The sequence below is a fragment of the Myotis nattereri genome (genome assembly GCF_964212035.1).
Source record: "Myotis nattereri genome assembly, chromosome: 13".
Taxonomy (NCBI): domain Eukaryota; kingdom Metazoa; phylum Chordata; class Mammalia; order Chiroptera; family Vespertilionidae; genus Myotis; species Myotis nattereri.
Genome location: NC_138088.1, coordinates 15,948,171 through 15,972,347, shown reverse-complemented (window position 1 = coordinate 15,972,347; position 24,177 = coordinate 15,948,171). Strand labels below are relative to the sequence as shown.

The window sequence follows — 24,177 nt, the reverse complement described above, 5'->3', positions numbered from 1 at the left end:
CGAGAAAACTGGGGTCCGGAGAGGATGAACTGCCGGGATTGGAGGTGGACTCTGGAGCCCCGCGGACCCCACTTCTCTCCCCTCGGAAGGCTCGGTGGTTCCGGTCCCCCGGCTCCTCCCCCCTCCGCACACCGGGCGGCGGAGGCAGCCTTCCCCGGCCCGGGCCGCGGGATCCGTTCCGCAGCCGGCGTGGCTCCCCGAGACCGCTCTGGCCTCGTCCGCGCGCAGAGCAGTCCCCTCGCTAGACGGAGAGGCTGCGGCAGAAGAGGAGCCCCGCGGCGGCAGCCAGAAAAGGGGGCGGGGCACCCCGAGACGCGCCCCAGTTTGTTCAGGGAGGGGCAGCCCCGGAGAGCCTCTCCCGCGGAGTCCGGCCGGGCGCCGGCATTGCAGGGCCTGGGGAGGCGGAGGAGGGGATGGCGGGCGCCAGGGGCTGGGACGACGTCCCGGCGCCCACTCGCTTCTCCCGGGGTCTGGAGAGAGAGGCTGTTTCAGAAGCGCACGTCGCCCTCGCTTGCCTCAGGGCCACGGGGACCGCGCTCACTGACCCCCGGCAGACGCCCTACCCGGGGGCGGGCTGCAGGGTTTGGGAGCCACCGCCCGGAAAGGGAGTTGGGGAGCGTACGTGACCCGCAGGGTGTGCAGCCGCGCCCAGTCGTTCCCGCGCGCACACGCGCCAGGCGCCCCGCCCCCGTGACGAGCGCGCGCGGGGCCTTCGCCCCTCCCCCCCCGCGCGGCGCCCGCCGCATTACACCCGCCGTTCCCCGCCCCCTCGCGTCGGGGGCTGCCCGCGCAGCTGCCTGACCGGAGGGCCCGCGGCGTCTGCCTCTCCGGCCCCCGCCGACGGATCGAGGCGGCCCACCCAGGGGGCGGGGGTGCCGTTGGTGCCCGTGGCCGTTGCGGAGCAGGTTGGAGCGGGCGGCGGGCGGCGCCGTGGGGACAGGCGCGGCAGACAGCCCGGGGCTGGCGGCGGGGGCCTGGACGGGGAGGACTGGGTTGCGGCGGGCGGAACGGTGTCTCCTTCACTTCGCCCTCCACCGCGGCAGCCGCAGCCCGACGCCGAGCGAGCCAAGCGGCCTCAGCTGCGAGCGGAGCGGCGAGACGGCCCCCCCAGGAGATCACTAGGTACCGCGGCGCCCGCCTCACTCCGACCGGGGGCCTCGGCGGCCAAACGGGAGGCCCGAGCGGGGCGGGGGTCGGCCCGGCTCCCTAAGATGGCCGCGCGGCCCCGCGGCCCCTCTTGGTCTGAGCCCCTCTGGCCCCTCCGCTCCCTTGTTACTCCCGCTGACTGCACTTCTTGTCCTTCCGCAGACCACCTCTTCCCGCGGCCTCGCCATGGCGACCTACGGACAGAGCTGCGCGCGGCGTACGTAGAGCGGGCTCTCCGCGGGCTGGGGCGGTGGGTTCTGGGAGCCGAAGCCTGCGGGCCAGATAACCGCAACTCCTCCGTCCCCCCGCTCCCCGTTTCTCCGGGGCCTTGGTTACTCGCCCTTTGCGGTAGCCACTCCACGGGCCCAGACCCCCGGCTCCGCGGAGGAGGGCAGGGCTGCTGGGCTTCGGATAAAGGGACTAGGCCGGGGGAGCCGGTGTGTGGCTGGCTGCATTCACCTGCAGTTTTGGGGTGTGCCTTCGACGAACTCTAAGGCACAAAGTTATTGTGGGGTTCGGTTTTTGGGGGGACCGGATCAGTCACTTTTCTAGAGGAAGTAGTAACTCCCTGCCAGAGCGCAAGGTCATCACACGTGCTCCTAAGGGCGTGGGCGCCCCTTGCAGAATGAATGAGCTGGTGTTCGCTCCCGTTGCCTGCCCTTAAACCGCGTGGCATTGGCCGAGGAATTTCACATTAATGTGTTTAAAATGCCACTTAATACTTAGTGTAGACAGTTTTGACTGGAACATAGACGGCTGTATTATTTCTGAGTTCAGTTTTTACATTCCCAAAGTTTAATGCACCTTCCTCTTCCCACTCCCGAGTGTGTTGATCTCGGCGCGGGTACTGAGGGGCACGCGGAGGAGAGGCCCTTGTCTGAGGTTTTCACTCTGTCTCTTTTGGTTAAATAAGTGAGCCCATTGCAGTGAGTTTTGGCAGATACATCTGGAAGGATCGATGTACATGTATATGTGTTTGGTTGTACTGGTCCGGTCCCAGGAGGGGAGGCTGTAGGCACTGCAAATTTAGGAATAGAAAGTCTGTGTTTCTTTCGGAAGGAATTTCCCAATTTGTATAGTCACTTACTGTGGTTATCCATTTTAGAAATAAGCCTTTGTTGGAGATTCCTCTTTTATAGAGCTAGAGGGTAGTTTATTGCAACTTCTGGTGGTGTCAAACACACATCAACACGCTCCGGCCGCAGGACTCCCGGGGGCCCCAGGCCTGAGGCCGCCGCTGGGATCGCGGGAGTAGGGAGACTCCGCTGTCCTCTTTTTTATATTTATCTACTTAATTTATTTTGTCCTTGTTCCAGTGTTTGAATAAAGCTGTTGGTCTAACTCAAAAAGTACCCCACATCAACAAATTGGACTGCTTCAATTTATTTTCCGTATTTTTTTATTGGACTGTTTGAATTTGAAATAGCAGTGGGTCATCAGCTAGTTCTTGGGCGGAAGTGGAGAACAGAAACATTAACACTAATGTTTTCTTCCACCAGCAATGTGTATTCCTCCATCATATGTTGACCTTGGGAAAGCTGCCAGAGATATTTTCAACAAAGGATTTGGTAAGCACTTAAAATTGTTTTTTAATTGGAGGTGAAAATGTGTGTTTGGATTGCTTAGTGAAATTATTAATTTCTACAAATTGTAAATATCTTGCTGCATTAATTATTCTTTGGATACATTTTAGATAAAATTTCTGTTAAAATAGTTCTGTAACAGTCCACATCCCCCTCCACCCCAATTTCCACCAATATTCTTAAAACTGTAGTTCAAGGATTTTACCTTTAAGAAAAAAAACAGCTGTATTTTCATTTCTTTCAGATGTAGTTTAAACCTTGGTTGACTAGAATTATTCTTGTTATTATATATTACTGTTTTGGACTTTTTCAAGGGAATTTGTTAAGTGAATTTGTGTTGTGTTTTTTTGTTTTTTTCTCTTAAAGAGTTGGGTCCACAACCCTCCTCCCCCCCCCTTTTCTACTTTAGATTATCCCCCCAGTTATTTAGATTATTAATCCCAAGGGGGGAGATAACCCCTTTGCCATAAAAGTTCTAAATGTTTATTGTAATAAACTATTGCTATTCTGAGATTTGAATTGATTCTCATTTTAGGTTTTAAAATGGTTTGAAAACTGTTTTTTTTTTTTTTTTTTGTGCCAGATAATACACCAAAACGCTAGGCAAAGATGCAGAGATGTTCCGTTCTTTACATGTCAGTTTACTTAGAATAATTTAAAATTTTTCCTGAAGTGTGCTTCAGCGTATATTTTTATCCCTCCCAAGATGTGAATTGTTGATTCCTTTTTGAATGTATAGTCAACTGTTGTTATAATTTGCTCTCTAAGGTTTTGGGTTGGTGAAGCTGGACGTGAAAACAAAGTCGTGCAGTGGCGTGGTGAGTGTTAGTTACCCACATCTGAGTTCTGATGAGCCTTTATATTTTGTATCCATAAAATATCAAAACAAAGATGTCTACCCATTTTATTGTAAAGGAAAGGCAGAAGTTAATCGTATTTAAAGGGATTTATTTTGGCTTTGGCCTTTTTTCATGTGGTCTTTTGCGATACTACTTTGTATGCACAAGGAGCTCAGTAAATACTGACACTGGCCACGTGGGACTCTATGCAGTAAGATTACAGGCTTGAAGACCGGGAACCTGTTACGCATTTTCATAACCCTCTCTTTCAATACCTATTACAAGCATTAAGAATTCTGGGCATAAAAGTATTCAGTGACTTAAATTGAGTGTATTAATTCTCTCCTTTGGGGATATTTTCACATGTGTTTTATGAATTCAGAGAATCTTGATTTGAATATTTTAAAAAAATACATATTTTTATTGATTTCAGAGAGGAAGGGAGAGGGAGAGATAGAAACATCAGTGATGAGAGAGAATCATTGATTGGCTGCCTCCTGCACACCCCCTGCCTGGAGATCCAGCCCATAACCCAGGCATGTACCCTGACCGGGAATTTAACAGGGACCTTGATGTTCACCCACTGAACCACACTGGCCAGGCTTGGTTTGAATATTTTTAAAGAGGTTAATATTTTGGTATTTGATGTCTTGATTCTGCCTAACAAATTCCCTCAAAGGGAGAAAGGTAAAATTTTGTGTAATTTTTTTTTTTCTCCTTCTAAAATTTGTTTTGAGATTGTTTAGGGGATGGGGTATAGTGTGCATATTGAAATTATTGGTCATTTTGATGAATTCTTGGTGTACGTATTAATTATCTTAGTTCATTCATGTAGCTGGTTTTGAAATTAACTGTGTTATAGTTTCTTAATGCCTAGACTTGAGTTTCTGGAGTTTTATATTTGTCATGTCTGTCAATTGGTTTCTTTGGTTTGAAAGGAAGCCTGAGTATTCAGTGTGGTTCAGTGACTTATTTGTTTAAGATAACCTGTTTCAGAGCAATGACTTAGGGTTTATTTTCTTGTTTTCCCACTCTTAACCTCTTATAAACACTTGCTGCACATTTGTTGAAACACAGAAGGCCTCCTCAAAAAAAAAAAAAGTAAAGACAGTGTTTGTGTTTAAAAACCTATTTGCTTTTTAAAGAAACAATAAACTTTAAACTGGGGAACAATTAGAGAAGTATATCTAGTACTAGATGGTTTGATATATGAAACTCTTTGTTGGAAAGGAAGGGCTTACTGTGGACAGGGTTAAGGAAAGTTTTATGAAGTTAGGTTTAAGATCATGAATATAAAGGAGCTGGATTATATACAGTATACTATAGTATGTTTCTGTTGCCATTTACTGTATGTAATTCAACAAGTATGGTACTGATCTTGTACTATGTACTTGGCTCCAAACAAGTCCCATTAATGGCTGGTTCTGTTTTCTCACCTGAACTGCAGAAATGTCCAGGCCACCCCAGAACGTAGAAGCCTAAATACCTGGTGATGAAGTGAAGGTCTAAGCTCGCCAGTCGTGTCACATCTGGCCCAGTTTTGGTTCCACAGTGTGCTCTTGGTTTTGTGTCTTGAGCTCTTAATCTATGGATTGATGGATGGTAGTGGGTGGGGCCTTAAGAATCATTAATCATTGTCACTCAGGAGTAAAAATAGCTACTCATACACATTCCCCATTTCAGGTACCTGCTACAAGAACTTGCTCCATATAGTTTTAATAATGCTTTCCTTTTGTGTAGAGCATGTGAAAATGCAAAGTTTTCACAGTGTCAGTTCAGTGTAATCCTCCAGAGGATTATATTGTAACTATTGGCCAATGCACGAAATTCGTGCAAGGGGCTTGACCCTTCGGGCTTGGTCATCAGGAAGGTCTAGCTGTTTGGTCTAATTAGCATATTAGCTCTTTAGATAGGACTGAGGAAGCTGAGTCCCAGAAAAGTTAAATGTCTTCCTCGGTGTTTCATTTAGTGAATAACAAATGCATGCTGGGCCTCCTAATTTTACAGCCAGTGTTCTTTACTAACTTACCAGTGCTTTTTAGTATGGACATTGAGTACCAAGCTTTGACTTGAAATTCCTGTTTATGAAGACATTTAATTTCAGGAGATTGTGTACAAGACCTGAGGCTTTTGAGTCTATTTTACTGCAGAGCAATTTAGGCAAATGTTTCTCCCACTGCACAGCTTTTTATGTTTCCCCTGCAGGTATCACAATTTCAGGATGAACTTCTCTTCTTAGTTCAGATGAGCTGTCTTTTTTAGAAGTGGCTTTCCAGTGGCCAAAGCCATTATTATCAGACAAATTGTGAGTCAGTATCCTCAGAGGGCTTTTTAAAATATTTTATCTTGGAAGATTTCAATTGCCTGCCTACATACTAGCTCTGAAACATTACTAGATTTCTGGGTTATCAGTGGCAGATTTAAAATCTCAGATAAACCCTCCTCCATATTATGCCTTCCTTTTTAGTTGGTGTGCAGTTAGGGATTTGCACCTTATTTATATTTGCTATAACCATAAGATTATATAATGTACTTCAAATTGATTCCTGTATTAGATTTCTTCTGCTGATACCTGTTGTTCATAATAGAGTTTATATTATGCATGATATAAACCAGTTGTAGAGCAAATCTATAAATCCTTTCCCCTGCTCCCCTCCCCCCCCTTTTTTTTTTGTTAATCCTCACCTGAAGATATTTTCTATGATTTTTAGAGAGTGGAAGAGAGAGGGAAAGACAGAGAAATATCATTGTGAGAGAAACACATCGATTGGTTGCCTCCTGTGCGCCCTGACCAGGGCCTGGGCCAGGGAGGAGCCTGTGACCAAAGTACATGCTTTTGGCCGGAATCGAACCCAGGACCCATCGGTCCACAAGCTGATGATCTATACACTGAGCCAAACCGGCTAGGGCTTTTCATCGACTTTGGGGTTTTTTTTTGTTTTTGTTTGTTTGTTTTGTTTTTTACTGATTTCAGAGAGGAAGATAGAGGGAGGGAGATGGAAACATCAATAATGACAGAGAATCATTGATTGGCTGCCTCTTGCACGCCCCGTACTGGGGATCGAGCCTACAACCCAGGCATGTACCCTTGACCGGAATCAAACCCAGGACCCTTTATGCCGCAGGCCGACACTCTATCAGCTCTATCACTGAGCCAAACCAGCTAAGGCTTTCTATTGACTTTAGAGAGAGTGGAAGGGAGGGGGAGAGACAGAAAGAAACATCAATGTCAGACATATCAACTGGTTGCCTCCCACACGAGCCCAAGCAGGGCTGGGGATTGAGTCTGCATCTGAGGTACATGGAATCGAACCTCTGGGACCTTTCAGTCCATATGCTGATGCTCTATCCACTGAACTAAACTGGCAAGGGCTCCCTTTTTAATGAGAATGTGAAAGATGGTTGGAAAGGCATGAAACCTGGTGAAGATCCTTTTTATCTCACAGAAACAAAATATTGGGATTACTAAGAATTTAGAAAAAAAACATTTGTTCAGTGTGTGAATTCCTACAGTGGGATACTTTCCTTTAAAGGACTTCCAGGAAACAATTTGTAATAATTGCAATATCTGTTGTTACAAATTTTTATTGTAATGATGGAATCTGTGATAACCATAGTGGCTTATTTAGTTTTTTATTCAATATCAAATATATTGGATATAGTGCCAAAACATTCTCTCTCCTCCCCCACTTCCTCCCGTACTGATTTTTTAATCCCAAATAAAAACACCTTAGAAGTTTCCTTGAGAGGTGTACAGTTTGTTCATTTGAGAATTAGATACAGGTTAACTTATCATTGGTTGGAAATGTCAGCTGTAAGTAAGGTAGCAGTTATTCATTTACAGGCTTATTTTTCACTCTTGTGTATACTGAGTAGTAGAAGGTAGGAATATTTGGCAAGCTAGAAAAAAAGGATTAGTGAAGCTAGTAAGTGTTTCAGTGGTCTCTCTTTGTGTGTGTGTGTGTAAGGTAGTGAGTGGATTCTTAAATGCTTATGAGGAAGTTCATGAAGTTATTTATTGTCTTAATAGGAATTCTCAACATCTGGTTCATCTAATACAGACACTGGTAAAGTTACTGGGACCTTGGAGACCAAATACAAATGGTGTGAGTATGGTCTGACTTTCACAGAGAAATGGAACACTGATAACACTCTGGGAACAGAAATCGCAATTGAAGACCAGGTAACATTTTGAAAATGTGTTTTAATATTAATTATTTTATTTTTGTATTTAAAAAAAGAAATAAAGCTGCAAACATTCTTTTTCTTTCAAAATAGATTTGTCAAGGCTTGAAACTGACATTTGATACCACCTTTTCACCAAACACAGGGTAAGCATGGACATTTTATCTGCTTTAAATTCAAAAGCATTCCTCTTCTGTATATTTAGGAATGATGCATATTTACTGTTTGATAGCTTACCCAGACCCCCTGTGGCAAATTTCTGTTTCTGCCTTTGGAGCATGAACACTATGGTTGCCATCACTGGCTTGCCTTCAACTATCTGCCTGTTTTCATTGTGGTAGTAACTTAGGTAATTAACGTGTTTCAAATATATGTTTGTGATGGATTGTCAGATATGCAGAGTAGCCTTCCTTTGGTGGTGGCAGTCTAGTTATCCCATGTTTGCCTTTGTCTTTTAATTCGTGAGCTATATATTTTTTTAATTTTTATTTTATTATTTTTTAAAGGCAGAATTTGTTTTTATTAAAAAACGCTCAAGAGACTTTAAAAAGGCCCAAAGATGTCCTGTTTTTTTGTTTGTTTTTTTTTGTGTTTTTATTTATTTCAGAGAGGAAGGGAGAGCGTGAGAGAAATATCAATGATGAGAGAGAATCATTGATTGGCTGCCTCCTGCACACCCCTTCCCTTCCCTCCCCCTTACTGGGGATGGAGTCCGCAACTAGGCATGTGCCCTGACTAGGAATTGAACCGTGATCTCCAGGTTCATAGGTTGATGCTCAACCACTGAGCCACAATAGTGGGGCTAGATGTCCAGTTTTAATAGAAGGTCATACTAAGGTGGTGTCTGTTGGTTTTCCATTACTAAGGCATCGATTTGATCCTTGCTAATGAAACCCTGATAATTCTAGTTGGGTGGTGGTGATTTCCTGATTCCTGACATCTTTCATAAAGTGGCCATCAGCTCACCAACGGTGAAAAATGTAATACCAGAAATAATCACAAACGCTTGGCAGATTCTACTTGAATATCCTTTCTGCATCATTCTTCTAAACCGGTTCTAATGATATCAGTTTAAGTATTGTAGATCCTGATGGGTGTCATCTGCAGAGACTGGTATTAAATGCAACTCTTTCAGGACAGAAACCAGCAAACACCCTTCAAGATAACACACACACACACACACACACACACACATATATTTTGCCTCTTATATGACTATCCTGCTACTTTTTTTTATTCCAGTTATACTGCAGTTTACCTAGTCTGTCTTAACCACTCTATGCTGAAGTTATGTAACTCTTTCCCGCTGGCATCCGTTTTAAGTCCGTTTGTTCTTTTTCCAGAAAGAAAAGTGGTAAAATCAAGTCTTCTTACAAGAGGGAATGCATAAACCTTGGATGTGATGTTGACTTTGATTTTGCTGGACCTGCAATCCATGGCTCAGCTGTCTTTGGTTATGAGGGCTGGCTTGCTGGGTACCAGATGACCTTTGACAGTGCCAAATCAAAGCTGACACGGAACAACTTTGCAGTGGGCTACAGGACTGGGGACTTCCAGCTACACACTAATGTGTGAGTATTTCTTTGTGGGATTTTCTGATGTAAGATCTCAGGATGACATTGATGTCTTCTGTCATTTCTTATTAACCTAGGTCAAACCTAAAGGATTTCTTTTAGCATATAAAGAGATCATCCTTGGGCATTTCTAGGGTGCCCATCAAAAGTGAATAGTTAAAAATGTTAGAAGAGGCTAAGACATTGCCAGATTCTACTAGTGCATTTATTTGGCTTATTTGTCCATGATGTGTGAGGTGCTGATTTGATAGGATTATCTGAAATGTATGGTGTTTTTACCTAACCCACATTAGATGTATATGTCAGAAGGACTGAAAAATAGTTTTCTCCCTTATGACAAAATAATGCATTGGTAAGTAATAATACAAAGAAGAAAACCAAAGTTTTCCATAATCCTATCATGTAGGTATGTAATCTTTGTTAATTGTTAATGTTTTACCTTTTTATACCAGTATGTGTATACATAAAATACATACTGAAAAGGCTGTTTTATAACCCTTTCTCTTCTTAATACTAAATATATTTTGATCATTTCCCTATAGCATTATGTATTCTACAACATGATTGGTAATTCCACTGGATTTATTTGACCAATCCTTGTTTTTGGACATAGGTTGGGAAAAGACCTTTTAAAAGGAAAATTTTCAGTGGAACACTAGAGACCCATGTGAGCAATGGCTTTTATTTAAATGTAATGCTACTACAATATCAACCTAGTGTCTTAGACATTACATTGTCTGTTCTAGATTTATTAATTTAAAATATCTTATAGCAATGATGGGACAGAATTTGGAGGCTCAATTTATCAAAAAGTATGTGAAGATCTTGACACTTCAGTAAACCTCGCGTGGACTTCAGGTACCAACTGCACTCGCTTTGGTATTGCAGCTAAATATCAGTTGGATCCCACTGCTTCCATTTCTGTAAGTACTAGTATGGGCTTAGAACATAATGGGTTTTTTGATTATGGAAATTAACCTTTGGGTCTATTGAATTATGTTGAGAATATGAACTGTGGTTCACAGTATCCCCAGTTTACACACAGATTGGGCTGAGGACTTTGAATACTGCTTTTTTATGGAGACTGTTAGAAATTTGATAATCTAGGCCACAGTAATCCTCAAAATCATGTAACTAGTAACCCTGAGCCCCAAGGCTGTCTAAGCCCAGGGAAGCCAGTGTTTTGGGTCCTGGGTAGTTCTCATTCCTGCTGGGGAGTATATACGTCAATTGACACTCTGACTTTATCTTTTTATTCTTTGCAAAATATCTTCAGAATTGATCTCAGTGTTCAGTAGTATATATGCCATTTTGTAGTCGAAGAAACCAAAACTTGGAGAAAGGACTTAAACCAGTACTAAGAAGCGATGGAAGGGAGGAGTAGAGCCAGGATAGGACTGCATGTCTTGATTTCCTTCCTGTCTAGGGTGACCAGCTAGGTCATTCTGCTTTGCCTGGGCCTATCCTAGTTTTATCACTGAAAGTTCTGCATCCCAAGGACTCCCCCCTCATCCCAGTTTACCTGGGTCAGATGGCCACCCTCATCCTGTCCTTAGGCTCTTTCTTCCTTCAGTCACAGTGGGCTGGAGTAGGAGGGAGTGCAGCATCTCAGGGCGTAGAGGGGCTGGCTCCAATTTCAGGCAGATCAGCAACTGCTCCTCTATCAGTTGTTTACAGGCCAGGGACTGCCTGTACCCAATGTCCTGGGAATGAAAGCAAGTTAAACCTTTCATGAGAATTATTTGTTACATAAAGTAATCTTCATTTCTGAAGACAACGTTGTAATAATTTAGGCAGTTAAGTTTTAGCCCCATTCTTGTTTTATTTTAGCACAGTTGAAATCAGAGAGAATGAGAAGGACCCAGAATGCTTTCCCATTGGCAAGGCAGTGGTTCATTGATTTTCCCCATGTTTCTAACTGCACTGTAGCAGGATTCACACAGCACACTACTCTGTGATAGCTCCATTGTTACTCTCTTCAGGCATATGCCTATGGCACCACCACAGATTTAATGCCAGCAAAAGATGCAGCTCTCTTACAGTCTGAAATGGGAAGGGAATTGGGGACCTGTGTGCCATTGAGTGGCACACGGGAAATGTATCTACCATTTCCCACCTAAGTAGTGCTGCTGTTGCCCCAGTCAGGCATCACCCGAACGAAGTATTGCTTAATGCTGCATCACAGTTCCATGGTTGACTCTAAAGTAGTAGGAACTTGAATCTGATTTCTGAGGCTCTTAAATTTGTTGGGCACAAGATGGTCACTGGTGGTCCATTTCTTTCTGAGACAACTCACATGGTTGTTGGTGGCTCATGAGAACTTGGCTGTTGTGTCAACAGAATATAAGTGCAGTTTATGTGACAGCTGCCTGTATAGTTACATCATTTCTGTCTCTGGATTGGGCTGTGGTTTTTTTGGGGGGTGGGGTGGGGGGTGGGGGTTTAACTTTATTGATTTCAGAGAGGAAAGTAGAGGGAGACAGATAGAAATAGCAATGATGAGAGAGTAATTATCAGCTGCCTTCTGCATGCCCCCTACTGGGGATCAAGTCTGTAACCCTTGTTCCCTGTCCAGGAATTGAACCATGACTTGCCTGGTTCATAGGTCAACATTCAACCACAGCCACACCAGCTGGGCTTGGACTGGGCTAGTTTGATGTTACACTTTGTAAAAGAGTATAGACATCAAATAATTTCTAAGTCTGTTTTGAACGCAGAGGCTGTTCGTTATCTTTTACCATAGCGTTCTTAGGCCCTAGAGATGGCTTAATGATATTCGTGGGAGAGGATGCAGCTACTTCTTACTGTGTCTTGTTCTCCAAGGTTCCTTTCAGCCCTTGAAGGTCTGTGACTAAATCCTAAAATAATGAATTGTGCAATCCATCATTACCTGGATTGGTAATGATGCTTCATTGATACGTCTTCTCACACCGTCTGGTTAATCCAAGACTCGAGTGTTAATGAGAATGAGGTAAAGGATTTAGTCAGTCGTATTCTTAGAGGAAGTACTTAGCATTTGGAGATTTTGAACATCGATGGTTTTGATTCTTTTGGACGACTTTTGAAAGTGCCGTGTCAAAGTTATACATTTAAACTTCACATCCCACACTTTGAGACTGTGTGTGTCATATAGCTGGTGAGCCCAGTGGACTTCCATTTACCGCATTTTGATGTTTATTTTTGCTAGCTTAGACAACAAGGATGATTCTTATGAGAATGCTTAGGTTCTTATGCTATATGGACAATTTGGGGTCTGTAGACACATTCCAGTAGATAGGTGAGTGTTGTGTCCGATTGGCAATTTGACTTTGAGTTTAATGGAAAAGAATTAAGTGTTACCTGGTTTTTGTTTGGCTTAATAACTAATTACATTTTATTATGTGAGTAAAAAGGCTGAACACTAAAATTGCTTGATAGGGAAACATGTAGGGGCTTTGTCTCCTTTCAAAAGTTTTTCTTAATAGTGTTTGCATTTTATTTTAGGCAAAAGTCAACAACTCTAGTTTAATTGGAGTGGGCTACACTCAGACTCTGCGGCCTGGTGAGTATTCTTGATAAAGTAGGGTTTTTCTGATAGTGTTACAAAAGCTAGTTTTCATTTCTTATTTTACAAACCTTTCAATCACACAAAATTGACAAATGAGTACAATGAACGCATGTTTACTTTTGGCCAAAGTTTTGTATTTTCTTTTTTTTTTTTTGCTGGGCTGTTTGGAAGCTGCAGCTATCATGACGCTTCCCTAAATGCTTCAGCATATCTCCTCAGAGTAAGAACATCCTCCTGTTTGCATCATTCAGTGCCGTTTTCAGTGATGCCATATTATTATCCATTCTCTAGTCATTTTCCACACTTGTACCTGAAATGTCTTATAGTAATCTTTATTTCTTCAATCAAAGTTCACTCATTGCTTTGGTTGTTCGGTCTCTATAATCTAATTTATTTTACATTGTATTTTGAGCCTTGCTGTATTCTCTCAAGCATTACTTCTCAAACTTCAGTGTTTGCATGAATCACCTGGGGGATCTTATTAAAATGCAAATGCTGTTCTTACAGCTCTGAGGAGTTCTGTTTTTCTAGTAAGCTTTTAAGTGATGCCAGTGTCCCTGGTTCTTGAACCCCCATTTGGGTAGTAAGGTTCTAAGGCACTAGGACAGCGGTTCTCAACCTGTGGGACGCGACCCCTTTGGGGGTCGAACGACCCTTTCACAGGGGTCGCCTAAGACCATCGGAAAACACATGTATAATTACATATTGTTTTTGTGATTAATCACTATGCTTTAATTATGTTCAATTTGTAACAATGAAATTGGGGGTCACCACGACATGAGGAACTGTATTAAAGGGTCGCGGCATGAGGAAGGTTGAGAACCACTGCACTAGGAGCTTTTGCCTCCAAGTAGGGCTTTGCACTCACTTCCCGTATCCACATTCACCACATTTATTTTATCTTTCCATGTCTGTATATATAATCCTTTTTTTTCACATGCCCTTATGAATTATTTAAATGTGTGTTTTATAGATATGTAGACACGTCAGCCCTAGTGTGTATATCCCGTGTAAGACATTTTTCTTTAAAACTACAATACCATTCTCACAGCTAAGAAGATTAACATTAATAATATTTGATATGTACTGTAGTCTATTCAGATTTCCCCACTTGTTCCCAAAATGTTTGTAGTTTTTCCTTTCTAGGATTCAATTATGATTTTCTTTAGTCTGATAGTATGTTGAACATTATTGCATCTTCTAGAGCACTTTGTACTTTATAATTAACATTTTTATGTTCTGTGACTTGATACCTTACCCCGGGATGGTGCCAATATAATTCTCTCTGCTAGCTCAGGTATTCACAAGTGCCCTCTGGTGGCTGGCACTAACATGTCATCTGACAGGCTGAGGAAAGTGATAGGCAGACGATGGCACAGTAAAGACTAGATTCTCATGAGGTGTTTCATGCATGTCCTGGTTGTCTGCTTCTGTTTACAGGTGTGAAGCTTACGCTGTCTGCTCTGGTAGATGGGAAGAGCATTAATGCTGGTGGCCACAAACTGGGGCTTGCCCTGGAGTTGGAGGCTTAATCCAGCTGAAAGCAACCTCTGGGAATGGATATCAGAAGATTTGGCCTTAATATATTTCCAGTGTGACCAGCAGGCTTTTCTCCCTCCAAGAAGGTGATCAAAACAGGATGAGCTAAACAAGAGCTGTGTTTTAAATATGTATGTAGACAGTTACTTGTTAGCTGGTTTCTAGTTGAATTGGTTATCTAGTTACCAATGCGGCAGTCCTGCAGTCACCTATACATTATTTAATGTATTTAACTGTTAAATGCGCTACCCACCAATAATGAAATAGACCTTTATGAAAACTGTACAATTGTGTGCATGTTGTTTTTATGTTCCTTTTAACATTGAATATTGCCATTGAATGAAATGGATCAGCGGATTTAAGATGAGGTTAAATTTTTCTTGTTAAATTCAACTATTAGAATAACTTTTGGTATTCGAAAATATGACAAATTATGAATAAAATAACTATACGTAATTAATGACTCCAAGTATTTGCAGAGTTAAAAATTTGCTAGCTAGGGTTAAATCTCCCTGGTTATCTAGCTAATAATTATTTTTTTTCCAGTGAGCATTTTGCTCTTTACCAAAACCTGTGCCACAAACTTCTGTGTGTCCCTAGAGTAACTCCCTGAGCTTTTCAGATCACAATAAAGTAAGAGGATACATGCCTTTTACATCTTCAGCTTGTAAGTTTGTGCAGAATTACATTGGATCATTGTTAACCCCAGGAGGCGGTGGAGAGGAAGTGATGAAGGGAGGTGCTAGAAGTTTTATACACACACCATACCCCTGTGAGCTATTGCTATGGATAATGAACTAGGCCCTAAGTTAGGTGGGATGAGACTAGGTGTAGGGAAATGAAATAAGGTGTAGACAGGATCTGGATCCAGAGGGACGGTGAGAGGAGGATATAAGCCCAGTGAGAGGTCATTACTCATTTTCCTGACTGGAAAGCTTGGGCCTGAGTTTGGGACCAGAGGCAACATCTTCAGTCTATGTCAGCCGTGGGCAAACTACGGCCCGTTTGAAATGAATAAAACAAACAAACAAAAAAGACAGTACCCTTTTATGTAATGATGTTTACTTTGAATTTATATTAGTTCACACAAACACTCCATCCATGCTTTTGTTCCGGCCCTCCGGTCCAGTTTAAGAACCCATTGTGGCCCTCGAGTCAGAAAGTTTGCCCACCCCTGGTCTATGTGGCCCATGGCCTTCATCTGGACTTGTGCTGCATAATAGAAATTAATAGGTAATTTTGGTTGGAAAAGTACGTAAGAAGTTTTTTGATGGGAGGATTAGTTTGAAGGATGGGTATAAAAGTTAGAGAAGGGGAGATTTGTTCAACAAATTCATTATACAGACCTGAAGTACAGATAAAGAACAGATAAAATAGAGTGCTTTGAGACTCATTACCCAAAAAGTGATCGTTGCTGAAAATTTCCTGGTTAAGAAGAATGCAATGAGGAGTTAGAAGCCTAAGTTAACCCCTAGAGTGCTGGGGAGCGCGATCACGCTCCTGTCTTTCGCCAAAAGTGCCGGGAGCACTATCAAAGCTTCGAAATGGCGTCCAGTTCTAAGTCTGCTTTTATTAGTGATGATGATATTGCTAAATATGTCAGTGTAGTAAAGGTTTCCTTACGTTTTTGAATATGTATCTTCATTTACTTGCAATTGATAATTTTTTTCCTAAACTGCTGTAAAATCAGCAAAAATGCCTTGGCAATTTTAGCATAGTTCCTAGGATATTGGTTGGCATTCAAAGGGTTAAACCCCCCTCAGGTGTGCTGGGGCACAAAGACTCCTTCTGGTCTCACTGTTTGTCCTAAGGGACTGACTATAGAATGGCCCACATGAATCAGACACAGATTCTTAATGGCAGAAAGCTGGAATTTGAGCCAATTTATTTGAGTCAGGACCTATTGCTACATAAGGAAGAACTGTGGAAGCACCTCTTGTGCTTTTGGGACACATACATATGAAGCAGCCTGGCCAGCGTGGCTCTGGTTGAGCGGTGACCTATGAACCAAGGAGGTTACAGTTTGATTCCTGGTCAGGGCATATGCCCAGGTTGCAGGCTTAATCCCTAGTAGGGGGGGTGTGTAGGAGGCAGCCAATTAATGATTCTTTTTCATCATTGATGTTCCTCTCCCTTCCTCTCTGAAATCAGTAAAAAAATAAAGATTTTTAAAAAAGGTATGAAGTAGATCAGTAAAGTCTCAAACTGCTGGTGGTGGTCGGGTGGGCGGGGAGAAACCGGGTTACTGGGCCTGGCAACACCTGCAGCCCCTGCATGGCCTGTTGCCCCTTAGCTTACAGGTGGCCCTTCCTCATGCTGAGGCTGTTCACCTGGTCCAATACTCTGGACTGGGGTGCAAGCATATGTTGTGAAGTGTGGCACAAATGAGTTACCAGTTTGTCAATGGTCTATGTACAGAAAATTAGACCTATCCACCAATGTGCACCTATGAGTGGGAGAGAGGATGGACTTGTAGCCAGGGGGCTGAGAGTTGTCTGAAACACAAGGAATATTACAGGGCCTGTAGGATTATGAAAGCTGCCACCTGTGGGCTCCTGTGGCTTCTAGCCTCCTCCAGTGCTCCCACCGTCCTGGCCTAACCAGGTTGTAGCAAAACCTAATAGTATTCTAGGCTGAAAAGAACACTTTCTAGCTGAACGTGCCTTCATCTGTGGCCTGGACAGCCTACAGGATTGGGAAGGTTTAAACAAAGTCACCGGGCTCCCTTGCCACCTCCTGCTCATCGGGGCTGGTGCTGCAAAGCCTGCCTTCCTCTGGGCACTTGTTAAAAGCTGCCGTACATACAGCTGGTCTGCTTCACGCCTCTGGCCAGTGGTCCCACCCAGTCCCTAACCTCTGAGTCCTCTTGTCTAAGCCCAATGGCCTGGTTTGCAGAGGTGAGGCCGAGCTGACATGGCAAAACATGGGCAAGTGGCTGGCTGCACTGGTCTCACCTCGCCGGCAAGGCCTGTTGTCAGGTCCCAGATACGGTTCCCCACTGGTCCCAGCTGCGCTGCGATTGAACTTCAGCCACGATCCTTCCTAGGAACGTGTCAGGGAGACCAAGGTGGCTGCACCCATCTAGCCCTGAGCCCGGAAGTAGAGGTGGACCTGAGGAGCGGGGTCCTCTATCCAAATGGCATGTGGGCAGGTCAATGAAGACTTGTACCGCCCAGGCTCTAGTCAGCTGGAGGCTCCTGTGCCTGGGCCACATCCCTGGTGCCTGGGCCGCCAGGACCGCCCGGAGGTGAACTGACCTGAAGGCGCCCTCTAGCTCAAGAAGCCGGCTGTGCTGGGCCTTCCCTTCCTACCCCACTTCAGTGGAAGCTCAGAAGGTTGTGTCTAGGACCCACTTTATTGACGGATTTAAAACGGGGTCGATGGCTGGGATTCCCAGGTGCCCTCCATCGAGGCCGTGGCTAGGGGCAGCCTTAGATTTTGAAGGCTAAGGTGAGGCCGTCGCCCAGGGGCAGGAGGCTGATGTGCACCCGGGCGTCGCGCAGGATGCGCTCGTTCAGGTTTCGGACGCACTGCGTTTCCAAGTCTTGCGGTTGGGGTTGCAACACTTGTCCCCGCCACAGGACCTGCGGGGGGGCGGGGCGTCACAGGGCGGGGCCTCCGGGGGAGGTACCCGAGCAGGAGGCGGGGCGTGAGCTGGAGACTCAAGACTAGAGCCTGGAAAGGCCTGGGGACTCGGCTTGAATACCTCGAGGGCGGGGCTTACCTGAGCACTGGGCGGGGCTTTGGGGCGGGGCCCAGGGAGGGGCCCACGGGAAAGAGACCCCCAGCCCGAGTGTCCTCCCGAGTCTCATCCTTACACTGAGCACAGCGAGGATGCCTCCGGGGCGCAGCAGCTGCAGGCACCGCTCGTAGTAAAGGGTGCAGTTCTCCTTGTCGGCGTCCACCACGGCTACGTCGAAGGTGCCAGCTTCGCCCGCGTCCAGGAGCTCATCTTGCGGGGGAGGAGGGAGGAGGGCAAGGTGGCTGAGTCCGCAGTCCCAGTGGCCAGAGCCCTGCCCGGGCCAGTTCTGCTGCTGTGACCACTCGGGGACTCCGGCCTCGAGGACGCCAGCATCGCCACCCTGCATGTGGCCGCGTACCGAGGCTGGGCAGCGGGGCTGGCATTGCCCCAGGCCCGTCCGGAGGGCCCGGTCACTAGCTGGCACCCGATGGCCCTATTTGGGAAATGGGGCCAAGGCCCTTTCACACCGGTGCTCACCCAGGGTTTCCAGGGCGGGCTTCAACCGAAGGTCAATCTTGTGTTCCTCTTCAGCCTGCGGATGGAGTGGGGTCAGGGCCAGCCGGTCCTTTCTGCCGGTGCTGGCTCCCGGGGGCCTGAGAGGGACACTCACCTTCCGCCATAGGGGCCGCCCCAGCTCCGGGGGCCCCGGGTTCACCTCGCAGGTCACCACGCGCCCGGCCGGGGGCAGGGCTAGGGCCAGTGCTAGGGCCGAGTAGCCTGTGAACGTGCCTGGGGACGGGGACATGCATAGGCTCAGGCCACCGTGCGGAGATGGCCGGTGACTTGGACCCCCAGTGGTCGCGGCCGCGCGCCCTACCCAGGTCCAGCGCCTTCTTGGCCTTAATGAGCCGCGCCAGGTTGGCCAGAAGCTGGGCCTGCTCACAGGTCATCATGGACTCTCCCCGCGGCTGCTCCAGCGTCAGCTGTGTGTGTGGTGGGGAGAGGGTCGCACCAGCTCTGCTGTCCCCCCAGGTGGAGGCCCCCACTCCGCTGGGGTAGCTGTGGGCACCGCCCAGGGAGCGCCTTCCCAGGGAACGCCCACCGCGCACCGCGCACCGCGCACCGGCAGAGGAGCGCGGAAGCCGAGTGGGTCCCCGCCCAGCCCAAGGTCATGCAACCACGTGGGACCCGCGGGGCTGGGGTGGGCGCCCGTCCCCGCCCTCGGCCCCGCTGACCAGCCGCAGGCTCCGCAGCGCTGGGTGCTCCCGCAAGGAGCGGCTCAGCAGGTACTGCCACAGGGGGCTGTCCTCGGGGGGCAGCAGGCGCTTCTCTCGCCGGGATCGCCGTGAAGAGCACCGTCTCCCTGCCGGGCGGGGTGCTGGGTCAGGGCCTGGGACTCCAGAGCGCCCGGGATGAGCCTTAGCCGCAGCCAGCCCCGGGGACTCGGCTTTGCTCCCGCCCCGCCCCGCACGCGGGACCTCTGCAGAGGGAGCCGCTAGCTCCTTCCGACTCACCCAGGAAAAGGCCGGTAGCGAAGGCAGCGCCCAGAGCAGCCGATCCCAGGGCCAGCGCGGCGGGCACAGAGAGCCGAGGCATGGGCTGGATCATGGCGCGGGGAGGGCGCGGGGGTGGCAAAGTCACTTGTGCTGGGGCTGCCGGGGCCGCGCTCGGACCCTCGGGCCTTCCTGTTCTGTCTCGTCCCCCGCACTGCTCGCCGATCGCGGCCTCGAGCACCATCTGGCGGCCGCACAGCCTTACTGCAAGCCCTGTCCGAGAGAGCCGGTCGCCATCTGGTGGCTGCGCTCGGAACTTCGCCCGGCGGGGAGCAGGACTGCGTGCAGGGTGTGGGAGCCTGGGTCAGGGAGGAAAAATTTGATACGCTTCTGCCTCATCACTGCCATTTCTGCTGAGACCCTTGGAGCACATGTGGGAGGGTGAGTGCGCCGTCGGTGTAGCAGGATGGTAAGGAGTAAAAAGTGAGGGAAATTAAAGTTCCTGAGAGAATTAGAGGAGGCCTTTGGGAGAGATGACCAAGGGCATCAGGTTGAAGGAGTGAAGGACCGGGTTTGGGGGTACACAGCGAGAGGCCGATCGTAGAGCTCTGGGCCGGGCAGGTTGATGGGGCGTGGAGATGTCCTTATTTAGAATCCTGGGTGCCAAGGAGACATGAGTGTGAGGTCTTGGTGCCCATCAGTCTCTCTAAGTCTGTTTCCTTTGTGAAAACGGGAACCACAGTCTTTTTTTAAAAAAATATATTTTATTGATCTTTTACAGAGAGGAAGGGAGAGGGATAGAGAGCCTGAAACATCGATGAGAGAGAAACATCGATCAGCTGCCTCCTGCACATCTCCCACTGGGGATGTGCCCGCAACCCAGGTACATGCCCTTGACCGGAATCGAACCTGGGACCCCTCAGTCTGCAGGCCGACGCTCTATCCACTGAGCCAAACCGGTCAGGGCGGGAACCACAGTCTTATTGCAAATGGCACCAGATCCCACGGCCTGTCACACAGTAGGTACTCAATAAATGCCAGCTGCTGTTGCAATTATAGGTTGGAGTGATGACATTTTGGGGAGGAAAGAGGTGGGAGGGCAGGTGAGGCCCCTTGCAGGCTGTTCTGCAGGGACACTGTCTAGTTAGCATTGGTTGAACACCTGCTGTGTGCCAAACTCTGGGAGAGGTGGGAGAAACTGCCCTGGCTTGTATTAGTGAAGTTGGGTTCGGAGGCTACAGCAACCCCAGCTTCACAATGTCCTCTTCTGTGAAATGGGTTATTAATAGTCCCATCTGGTAACACCACAGGCTAATGTGGCCACCTGGGGCTTGCGAGGGGGGGCTCAGCGCCAGCAAGGCCCCCAGGCAGGCTTGTTGGGGGAGGTGCAGTTAGTGAGAGAGACTTGGCTGAGGCTGAAGAGCGGGCTCAGCTGGAGACAAACTCGGAACACTGGGCTGACCATAGCGGTGGGGACCATGCAGGGCCCCGTTCTGGGGCGTGGCTCCAGTTAGACGCAGCCAGAGGTGCTGGGGGCCCACGTGGGGCGGTCCAGCTCCTCCCAGTGCCCTGTCACCAGTCAAGCGTCCTGCTCAGAGCTGCTTCCCCATGGATCCTCTGCATCCTGCGTGTCCCTGTGACCTGACTACGCGTCTCATTTCCCAGGGTCAGGCCTGAGGCTGCTGGTCCCCTTTCCCGGAGCTGAGCACACAGCAGGTGCTAAATAAATGCTCTGGATTGTGTGCTGGCGGTGCCTCGGGCTCCTTGCAGTCTGAGCTGCCAGTCTAGACAGTAAGCCTAGAAGCAGTGGGGGCTTTTATTGAGCCCCGGGCGTCCCTGTGAGGCTGTGGCACTGCTCCGTTTTCCAGAGGAGGAAACCAAAGCTCAGAGACCACCTCTCCATGCTTGCCCTCCAGGCCCTCTGACCCCACCCAGAGCCAGGACACACAGACAGCGGCTCTGGCTCCATGGGCCTCAGCTGGAGCCAGCCTCCCTGGCACCGCGGCCCGCGCCCCTCCCAGGCCAGCCGGCGAGCGGGCACTGGGCTCAGCTGGGGCTGCAGACCCCATTCTCTCCCCTGTCTGGGGTCCAGGTGTGACAGGTCCCCTTCTCACACCAGAGCCTCCCTCTCTGGCCGGGCTTCAGTCTGGAGCCTGGGAAGGGGGGGGAGGGGGCGGGGGCCCAGGGGCGGGCGGGGAGGGGAGGCATGTCACCATATATCCCCGTCAGATTAAAAAACTAATTTGAAAAGATTAATGTATTCCATTCTTGTTACGCTGGCTCTGATACCTCTGGGCCCGCGGCCGCGCTGCCTCCTGATTATTGAATTTTTATGGCCTGGTAATTAATTGCAGATTCCCTGTTTTGTTCTATTTCTTTTTCCCTGACATTTTAATTTCAACAAAAAGCAGTGGTCTCCATGCAGGTTCTCTCTGGAGATCCTAATGGTCTATAAAACAGAATGACTTATAGACGTGGCACCCACTTCAGTTGGCGAGCGATTGTTTGAAACCTTGCTGATCATGCAAAATTTAATTTTTCCACCTCCCTCCCCCATTCACTCCTCATTTCTTGTCTCTTCCATTGCAGCGCCAGCAACTCAGCTCACAGCGAGGGCGGCTCAGTGTCGCCTCCGAATCTGTTACAGGGCCGTTTCCTAAAGGCCAGGGGCCCGGAGACAAAGTGGGTTTTCATTTTTTACCCGAGAGGTGGCCCCAGAAGTGGGGGAGCTGGGCCTCCCCCCGGGGCCATGTGGACGCGGGCAGCTGCCCCAGGGAGGAGGCGACCATTTCCACCTTTCTCAGCTGTTCCTTTGCCCAAGCGCAGCTGCTCCATTAGGCATCATGGCGCCCACAGGCTCATGAAGGCAGAGGAAATGGGGTGCTCCCCTTAGGTTCATAGCAGGAAGTCAGGGATATGACCTGGTCAATTCTTAGCCAAACCAGATCGCTGGGAACAGCTGTCCACAAAGGGGTCTGGAAGAGGCACCTGAATTTCTATCCTGATGCCCCCAACTTTTCTCCCAGCCCTGCTAGCATCACAGAGGCTAGGCCTGATCCTGGAAGGTCCCCCGGGACTGGGAGGGGCAGGGGCAGCAGAGAAAGGTCATAGATCAAATTGGCCTTGGATTGGAGCTCATGTTTTCAGGGATGAGGCAGGTAGGAGCAGGGAGGGCGATAGAGAGCAGTGGGGACTGTGGTGCTCCAGAGCTCATGCCCATCAGAAGGCATGACTTCAGCCCATGCTGCCACGTGGAAAGATGGGCGCAGGGTGCCCAGAATGTATGATTTCTCAGGGAAGGTTGGAAATCTGGCTTTTAATGAGAAATTTTTTAAGCACTGTGTCAGTCGAATTGAATACATCTTTTTTAAAAAATATATTTTTATTGAAGGGAGAGAGAGAGAAAAACATCAATGTTGAGAGAGAGTTATTGATTTGCTGCCTCCTGCACGCCCCCCACTGGGGATCAAGCCCACAACCCGTGCCTATGCCCTGGCTGGGAATCAAACCGTGACCTCCTGGTTCATAGGTCGATGCTCAGCCACGCTGGCTGGGCTGACTACATCTTTGATCTGACTCCTGGAACAACTGTTCCCTCCGATTTAGAGCTTCGATCAGAGAAGTCGGGACATGGAAGTGATGTCCGTTGGGCCAGAAGGGCCTCAGTGGCCAGCCCCGCCCGTCCCGGCCCCAGGAATCCTCTTCCTACCGCTGGGCCCGGCAGCCCCTCACACTCAGCGGGCTCCTCCTCAGCCGCTGAGGTGCCTCTGGGTCTCCCTCCAGCGCTTGCCTTCTTTCAGCCTCTTCCCTCCTCAGGGAAGCCGAGGCCTGGAGTCGGAACATCTGGGTGAAGTCTGCTGTGTCCGTCCCCCCGCACCCCCTGGAGGACGGCATCTCTCTGCCTAAGTCTCCAGGGCCCTAGGGCGCCATTTGGAGCTGAGCTGATGCAGGAGGACCGCGAGTCAGGGGCTCCTGGGGCTCCTGAGAGGAGTTGGGGGCCCGCCGCCTGCTCCCCCTCTGTGTGCTGAGATGCTGCAGAGCTGGCGCAGGCAGCGCCCAGCCTCTACTGCCTCCGTTTCCTCATCTGGACAGGCCGGATGGGCAGGGACAGCAGGGGCTCAGGGCTCACCGGGGCTTGGATCACACATTGGTCCCACCACTCCCTCTGTGGCTGTGTGAGCTCAGCGCTCCTCACCTAGAAAATGGGGCTGACACTTCCGTGTTAGGGTTCTGTGCTGGGCAATGAGCTGCCACACACTTGGTGGCTTAACACACCCACTTACTACCCCGTGGTTCTGTGGGTCCCAGCCTGGCAAGGTGAGGTCTGGCGGGCCAGGCCCCCTTCCACGCTCCCTGGCTGTGGCAGATGCAGGTCCTCTCGGGGCTCCTCCGTGTCCAAGGCCAGCAAAGAACCTGGAACCTTCCAGATGCTTCAGGTCGCTCTGCCTTCCCCTCTGCTTTTAAGAGCTAATGTGACTGCATTGGGCCCTCCCAGACAGTCCGGGGTCACCTCCCTATTTGCAGGCGAGCTAGTTAGTAAGTTACCTTAGTTACACCTGCAAAGTCCCCCCTTGGCAGTGACATTGGTG

At 48.3% G+C, this 24,177-nt stretch overlaps 2 protein-coding genes across 3 annotated transcripts; one reads left to right on the top strand and one right to left on the bottom strand.

The window, feature by feature from the left end:
• Positions 1 to 795: 795 nt before the first annotated feature.
• VDAC2 (voltage dependent anion channel 2) lies at positions 796 to 15,068 on the top strand. 2 transcript variants are annotated; one of them, XM_081105243.1, is made up of 10 exons: positions 796 to 905; positions 1,309 to 1,363; positions 2,646 to 2,714; positions 3,498 to 3,547; positions 7,599 to 7,751; positions 7,847 to 7,899; positions 9,097 to 9,324; positions 10,100 to 10,250; positions 12,811 to 12,868; positions 14,315 to 15,068. In XM_081105243.1, the coding sequence occupies exons 2-10, from the start codon at positions 1,333 to 1,335 to the stop codon at positions 14,404 to 14,406; spliced, it is 885 nt and encodes a 294-aa protein (XP_080961369.1). In that variant the 5' UTR covers positions 796 to 905; positions 1,309 to 1,332; the 3' UTR covers positions 14,407 to 15,068. The 2 variants fall into 2 exon arrangements, with proteins under 2 accessions (XP_080961369.1, XP_080961368.1); XM_081105242.1 differs by lacking the exon at positions 796 to 905 and adding an exon at positions 966 to 1,122.
• A 402-nt stretch (positions 15,069 to 15,470) lies between these two features.
• COMTD1 (catechol-O-methyltransferase domain containing 1) lies at positions 15,471 to 19,815 on the bottom strand. Its single transcript, XM_081105244.1, has 7 exons — positions 19,610 to 19,815; positions 19,331 to 19,458; positions 18,973 to 19,078; positions 18,766 to 18,884; positions 18,633 to 18,687; positions 18,232 to 18,365; positions 15,471 to 17,997 (listed from the first exon to the last, which is right to left on the bottom strand). The coding sequence occupies exons 1-7, from the start codon at positions 19,701 to 19,703 to the stop codon at positions 17,845 to 17,847; spliced, it is 789 nt and encodes a 262-aa protein (XP_080961370.1). The 5' UTR covers positions 19,704 to 19,815; the 3' UTR covers positions 15,471 to 17,844.
• Positions 19,816 to 24,177: the final 4,362 nt, after the last annotated feature.

Coding starts and splice junctions, on each gene's coding strand:
- VDAC2 (XM_081105243.1), top strand. CDS start 1,333: ATGGCGACCTACGGACAGAGCTGCGCGCGGC. Junction 2,715..3,497: donor TATTTTCAACAAAGGATTTG/GTAAGCACTTAA, acceptor TTGCTCTCTAAG/GTTTTGGGTTGGTGAAGCTG. Junction 7,900..9,096: donor ACCTTTTCACCAAACACAGG/GTAAGCATGGAC, acceptor TTCTTTTTCCAG/AAAGAAAAGTGGTAAAATCA.
- COMTD1 (XM_081105244.1), bottom strand. CDS start 19,703: ATGATCCAGCCCATGCCTCGGCTCTCTGTGCCCGCCGCGCTGGCCCTG. Junction 18,885..18,972: donor CAAGAAGGCGCTGGACCTGG/GTAGGGCGCGCG, acceptor CCCCGTCCCCAG/GCACGTTCACAGGCTACTCG. Junction 18,366..18,632: donor GCCCGCCCTGGAAACCCTGG/GTGAGCACCGGT, acceptor CTCCCCCGCAAG/ATGAGCTCCTGGACGCGGGC.